General features: G+C 40.2%; 1 protein-coding gene across 21 annotated transcripts in view; it reads left to right on the forward strand.

Moving 5' to 3' along the window:
• The first annotated feature begins 2,926 nt into the window (after positions 1-2,926).
• The window catches only part of PAX2 (paired box 2), a 65,879-nt gene continuing 61,319 nt past the window's right edge, over positions 2,927-7,486 (forward strand). For 18 of the 21 annotated variants that reach the window (XM_018562511.1, XM_018562508.1, XM_018562513.1 and 15 more), the window contains exons 1-3: positions 2,927-3,474; positions 5,449-5,617; positions 6,346-6,543. In XM_018562511.1, coding sequence (XP_018418013.1) covers positions 3,432-3,474; positions 5,449-5,617; positions 6,346-6,543 — 410 coding nt within the window. In that variant the 5' untranslated portion in view covers positions 2,927-3,431. The remainder of the gene's footprint in view (positions 3,475-5,448; positions 5,618-6,345; positions 6,544-7,486) is intronic. The other 3 variants (XM_018562509.1, XM_018562516.1, XM_018562528.1) reach the window with 1 other exon arrangement.

Here is a 7,486-nt window from a genome sequence, read left to right on the forward strand (position 1 = left end):
ATATATTTTTTAAATACTAACAATAATTATAATATTATGTGTGTGTGTGTGTGTGTGTGTGTGTGTTACATATGGAGACAGGTGCCCCATATGGATATTCCTAGTGTCAAACTGCACTTCCCTTTAGATTGTTTATTTAGTTGGATGAGAAGAGAGATTTGTTTAATAATCCTACCAGCAAGTGAAAGTATATCCTCAATCCCATGCACTGTAGGTTTTCCACAGGAAAGGGGAGATGTAGGTGTAATAAGAGCAGATAATCCAGCAATTCCCCTGCATCTACCGCTGGCTATCCAGAGAGCTCTGGATGGAATCACTGACAGCCCAGATAAGATAACCGTTGTAAAGATAACTTCAAACACTGATTCTTTGCTTCCGAAACCCATCTAGGATAAGGTACAATTACAGATTTTTTCTTCAACTCTGTTTAGCAAAACAGGGCACCCTGGTATCCATGAGCTTGCCTGCCATCAGCATGCATTGGGCTGATGTTAGAGAGAAAACTAATGAAGCAGGTCCTCAGATCAGTATCTGCTATATTCTGAGAAAACTTGATTTTGTTTGCCACTAAATTTCCGCACTGAGGCGGGGAAGCCTTTTTGAAGTGTAAATGTTTTGGAAACAAGTGACTGAAAAGTTATCTGTAGAAAGCCAGGGAGAGAAAGATTAATTTAAAATCGGATGCTAGACCTAAGAAAACCAATCATGCTTAGCCATGGAGAAAAAAAAAAGCAACTGGATTTGAGGCAATAGACTACACTTTGCATAACAAGGAAAAGTCACAGCAATATCGTCAAGAAATCCCTTTGTATTAGTGTTTGAACATAGATATGTTGTCAATAAGCTGCCATTATTCCCCTTTAGTCTAGGTGTAGAAGCTAGCACTTAGTTACTAACAGTAGGGGATCGATGGATCTACTCTCTCTAGAAGTAAATTGGGACCTCTGAGAGATCTGACAGTTCTACTTGTGCTTGTGTGAAAAATGCCACATTTAACTTTAAACAATGGACTTTAATTCTCAATGATGTGTTTTCTTTTCACATACCATCACTAGTTATAAAGTTTTAGAGCCTATTAGAGCCCAGCATGGTTCCTTAAAAATTCTAAAGTTTGTGGCTAAACCAATACATACTGTAGGCAAAAAACAAACAGAGGTCTTGTAATGTATTCGGACTGTGTGTTCAACAATATAAGTCATGTATACTTACCCTGAATATCATCACGTCTGACATAGCTTAATTACTTTGAATATAACAGTTTACTCTGGATTGTACAGCGATATATAGGCTTGTATAGGGACACAAGCAGTGGTGTAGTACAAAAATAGGTATCAAATCAATATCAAATATTATTATTAGAAAAACTCTACTTTTGCTGTAATCAAAGTAAAAAAAAAAAAAAAAAAAGAATTGCTGGCACCGAGGTGTCATTACTCCAGTAGTGAGTTGTTGGACTGGGTCATAAGAAAGTGCTCAGAAACTTTTTTTCCCTTCCCTCCAGAGAGTATTGTCTGTTTTATAACCAGACCTGAGAGCGCCATCTACAGATAATCTGGATTAAATATCAGATAAAACAGCGCAGGTTGGTCACACTCTTCTTAACTCAAGCTGGCATTTAAACCACTTGCTAGCCACTTAAATCTATTTACTGGAGAGTGAACAAGGCCAGGAATGATATACAGTATATAAAGAGGAGGAGGAAAAACATATCCGATTTGCTTGCTCTCACTATGCACAGGCCAGTCTGCAGAGAGGGGAGCCTGCATGTTCAGGGTGACTGCTCACAGGAGAGTTTAGTGTGGACAAGCAACATGCACCAATGGCTCTGGATGAGCCTTCAAATGACTAATAAGTACTCTGTCTAAAAAGAGCTGGACATGTAATAATGTTTCATTAGAAAACGACTAGGTGATGGGAAAATAGAGACTTCTCTGCAGGAGGCGACTCTTCTGCTGGAACTGATACTGCTTCAAATGAGAGCAAATGCGGATGTTAATGAAATAGCCAATATTTATTTAAAACACATATGCCTGTCTGCATGGGTGTATAAGTGGCTGTGTCTGCACCCTAGAGATCCATATACCCTCCCTACAGGAAGGAACTCATGTGTTTGCTAAATAAGAGTAAAATTAAAATAAAGAAAAATATTCAGACTTTTTTTTTAGACAATTATTTATATTTTAGATTCGAATACTCTTACAAAAACGTGTTTGTGAGGGATAAAGATATATATATATTTTTAAATAACATTATTTTCTCCCATCATTAATGATATAATAAACATATATTTACAAAGATGCTCAGGTCATTGGATTATTGTAGAGACATATCTCCATTTCCATGCTTTTATTGCAGATGACTTGGGGTATTGTAGTAAGTTTGTAGCATGGAGCCCCCTTCCCCTACCCTGACAGGCTCTCTCACTTCTTCTATCTGTTTTCTATCGATCCCAGCACACTAATGATAAATCGATGTCACGTCCACTTCGGGGAATACATAATTTGCCTTTTCAATGCTTTCCCTGTACTTTTCTTGTATGTTTTAATCGGACTCTGTCTTTCTATCCTCACTTGTGTACCAGCAGCATGGCAGAGAGCTGGAGTTGTGCGGGGTTGGTGGTGATATTGTGTTGCAGACAGCGAGTGAAGTGTTAAGGAATAGAAAGTATATAATCAGTGTTAAACAAATAGCCCGGATGGTAGCTGAATCTCCATTTGTCACACCGTGGCTGTACTTTTATCTAAGGCTTATGTGATGTGCTAGTTGTGTGTGTGTGAGTGTGTGTGCCTGTGCCATCCTCCCCTCACCCCTCCACAGTGACAGGGTAATGCCAGGGACCTCCTCACTACAGCTCCAGTTTTTTTGCGTTGGCGAATCACCGAGTGCTGGAATCTATTCCCTTTGTCTGACAAGTCATCCAACACATCCCACCTTAAAGTGACAACTTCAGCCAGTGTCTCCATTTTCCAGAGATTGCTCTATCCCCCGAATTTGTACACACGCACACACCCCTGGATTTTTTTCCCCCTGTTTAACTTTGCTTTGAAGTCAGAAAACTCCGGCCAAAGACTTGGAGGGGAGCAAACTCTTACTTGACTGCGTCCGGCTTCCATCACCCGCTGCTCACAAGTGTCTCCTGTGGTCCAGCAGCCATGAGAAGAGGTACTTGCTGGCCCAAGATCGCCTCTTCTTCCCAGGAAATCTGAAGGACTCTACCCAGCCCTGAGCTTCTCCTGCCACCACCACCACATCCTGCACGGCTGTCATCAGACCTGTCCCCCTAGCCCATCCTGCAGCCCTCAGCCCAGGGGGCAGTGGGGACCAACATTGAGCCTGGAAACAAGTGTAGCCTATTTTCTTCAAGTCTTGAAGTTCAGTCCAGAGGCGAAACGGCGACTACAGCCGAATTCCTCCCTTTCATTTGCCTCCCCATGGATATGCATTGCAAGGCTGATCCCTTCTCTGCTATGCACCGTGAGTACTATCCATTCCATCACAGCCTAAATTCTGCTCTCAGGGTCCACATCCAGCTGCCTGGAGCCCAGCTTAGTCCTACTGGCTCCATCCCTTTTCTCTCTGACATACTATTTATTTACTAACGTAATTTTGCTTCTCTTCGTTAAATAGTCATGGCCGAGGCTTTGTAATTAGTCGCATTTAATAATAAAGCATCGGTATTTACTGAATAATATACCTTACATTGTGATAATAATATTCAGCTGATTCAGATCCGGTTAATAAAACTGACCTCCGATGTACCATTAAATAGGGAGCTAAAACCTGTCTGAAATTAAATTATATGGGAGGCGGAAAATATCTATTCAATAGGTAAATTATTAGAAAAGGGCTTATTAGCCGGCACCTAATCTTTTTATCTTTTTATTTAGGTCAGCATTACAAAAAACATAGAATGATATTAATAATAAGATGATACTGTCCACTTATAAATAATTAGTAGTATTAAAGGCACGCGGAGGTACCAATAATATCAGAGATAATCCATAGATTAAATACTATTAATATATCTGAGATCATTTACAAACTGAACGCAAAACATAGATTAATAATGTATCTAATAGAGCATATTGAATATAAATGGATAATGAGATACATTGGGAACTCTCTGCATTTAATAATGCAGTTATACCTGAGCGGCTTATCCTAAATAAAGTGAATAACACAGAAAAAAAATACTACTTAAAAATGCAATATAATGCATTAAATGAAAAAAAAGACATGTTCAAATTTATCACAAAGGTGCTGAGAAAATTGCAGCTTGGTAACTGTATAGCTAACGTGTCCACAAGCTGCTGGGCACAGGCGAGGGGGATCCATGCCCGGCCAGGCCATGACAGGGTGACAGTGAACGGCCAGCCAGGGCTATGAGGAGGGCAGGAAGGGGTGTCCCTGGCAGAAAGGGCCATCTTTGGGGAAAACTGTATTTGTGCTTGGTGCTGGATCGATTTAAGGGCAATGAGAGTTTCCTCAAGTTCACAGTCTATAAGTCACTGTCACCAGCACGGGGATAAACTCACCAATATAAATACATCATTTTTCACAAAAGTGGAAAGCCTGCTGAATTCCAATTTAATAAAGCATTAACACTCTTTATACAAAAACACCTGCCTTCTACCCTATACAGATAGATAGACAGATAGATAGATAGATAGATAGATAGATAGATAGATAGATAGATAGATGGTGCAGTTTTATTTTTTTAATTATTTTTTTCTACTGCAATATCCTACACGACAGCCCCAAGTAACATAGGGTTATATCCTCTCTATATACTCCCTCTATGTACACTTTTATTTTAGCTCTGCCTTAGCAGCAATTGTATGATTAAATGAAGTGGGCAGAGCGCATGCCTGGCGCTAATGCTGACTGTCACCCGGTTGGTCACGTGTTGTTGTGTGATCTCCCCTTGATCGGAGTGAAATTGTTGGGCTACAATAATCATGATTCCATTGTGAGGAGCCCTGATTATTCTGCCTGGATTGGGTCAGAATTGGTCAGTGGCAGAAGTCAGCACGTGTGTTGTGTGGATCTCATTACACTGCATTGACTTAGCATGGAGCCCATCCTAGGTGTAGCTTTATAGGGGGGACACATCATAGGCAGATATCACATAGTCCTTCACCTGTAAGGTGGACAAGACTGGACCAGAACTGTATAAACTTGTGTTCTTGGAGAGCTCCTGTAGGATTCTCAGTTGTATGTACTTCCTGCAGCAAAAGGTGCTCTGTTCCAGATCACCTTCCCATTCTTTCATTTACAGGGCATCGCACATGATTATAGATCAGTTCTGTATGTCATGGAGTCAATCTGTTTTATGGTTATCATTTGGTTTAGAGATCTCATCCCTTTACTATTTGTCTAATGCAATGCTTTGTGTTTCTCTCTCTCTCCCTCTCTTTGTGTCTCTGTTTTTCATTCTCTCTTCCCCAGCAGGGCATGGGGGTGTCAACCAGCTCGGGGGGGTATTTGTCAATGGCAGACCTCTACCTGATGTGGTGAGGCAGAGGATAGTAGAGCTGGCCCACCAGGGCGTCAGACCCTGTGACATCTCCAGGCAGCTGAGGGTCAGCCACGGCTGTGTGAGCAAGATCCTGGGCAGGTAAGGACCTCTATCTTCACTCCTTATTTAACTCAATTATATATATATATATATATACAGTCTCAGTTGTTACGTAAATTTTGGCGGCTGTAAGTGTGTGTGATGAGGCCAGGTTCGATGGCACTTGGTGAATGAATTCACGTCCCGCAGGATGGTATGCATTATATGGGTGACAGAGGTGACACCAGAGGATGTTAGCCGTCATCAGCTACCGGGCTAATGAATGCACACTCTTATTAATAATCTAATGGAAGAATAATTTCTGATTTTACATATGTCCTTTGCAGCTCTTTCAATTTGCTACACAGGGCTGATTAAAATGACATTACAAGGCTTTAATAGCGCTTGTGTATTGATTTGTAATTCAGCTCGCAAACACATAAGTAATTATAAAACCTAAGTGACTATTAGTATCATTATTATATTTACATCAAATTGGTAACAGGGAGCTCCCCATGCACACCGATCTCCGATGCCAATAATTAGATAAACTGGGGAAAACATGCTAGGAACCTGGAGGTAACTGTCTCATTTTCTTCCACAAAATTGCACAGACATTCCAGTATTTAGCCCTTTCTTTACGGAGAAATGGGATGATTGCATGTGAGAACGCCTGTTTATTGATGCCATCATATATGGGCCGGGTAATGGACGCATCTAGAATTAATGCATATGTGTATGAGCCAATGGTACCAGCTCACTGACTGGGCTCTGTCCTTCCCGTACAGGTATTATGAAACGGGCAGCATCAAGCCGGGAGTAATTGGGGGATCCAAGCCTAAAGTAGCCACCCCAAAAGTAGTAGATAAAATCGCTGAATACAAGAGACAAAACCCCACCATGTTCGCGTGGGAGATCCGGGACAGACTGCTGGCAGAAGGGATCTGTGACAATGACACTGTGCCTAGCGTGTCCTCCATCAATAGGTAGGAACTGACTTCTGTACCAATGCTGACCATTGCCATAGCTGCTGTCACCAATTGTCCCATCTATGTAACCAAATGAACTATCAATCACAACTTGTAACTTCACAAGGCATCGTAAAATACCTTTTTTAATGTTGTAATCGTCTGCGGATTTCCAGTATTAGAAATAAGTCACGTTTAATACTTTGTGAAAACTGTTTTCTTTTGTCTCTTTTTACCATTGATGGAAAAAAATGTCACTTTGTTGCCTTCTTTTTGTTTATGAGTATTACAGCTAATGTTTTCAGTCATTTTAGTGTTCTCAGTAATTAAGAATTTAACAGCTCCCAAATTTACAGACAATCACAAAAGCCTAGCTACTGAACCATTAAAATACCAGAGTTTATTTATCTTAACCAAACAAAATTGAAACGCTGTGTACACGTGTGAAATGGGTCAGGATTACCGAGGAGAGAGCCTGGAACCAAAACTTTTTTTTTTTTTAAAGTGGTTTGCTGGTGAGGCTTGCACTTTACACAGCTCCAAGTAATCATTGGTATTACAGGATTACACCTGTATAGAGCCCATAGCAGCTCCATTAAGTAGATAGCATTGTTTGCATCACAATGTAAAAGACTGGATTTTTTTTTTTGTAACAGAAGGGGGGTGGGGGACCAAAGGTTTCTAGAATATTCCTTAGAGTAGGGGCATTGTCATGTGAAAAGAAAAAAAAAAAAGATTTTTGCAATTTTAGCAAGGTAAAACTTAAGTTGGATTTCACATTTTTAAACTGCTATGAAGAACTGTATGCTTATTATATATCAAAGATTGTTGTATCCTAACAATATTACTGCTGTCTTACATATTGAAAATATAGTATACATATTTTGGTGGAATAAACATTTAAAATGTACTAATGTAGACATTCTGCACTAGTCCCTCATATAGACTGGGTTAAAAATGC

This window comes from Nanorana parkeri, unplaced genomic scaffold, assembly GCF_000935625.1.
Source record: "Nanorana parkeri isolate BGI_ZX_2015 unplaced genomic scaffold, ASM93562v1 scaffold581, whole genome shotgun sequence".
Taxonomy (NCBI): Eukaryota; Metazoa; Chordata; class Amphibia; order Anura; family Dicroglossidae; genus Nanorana; species Nanorana parkeri.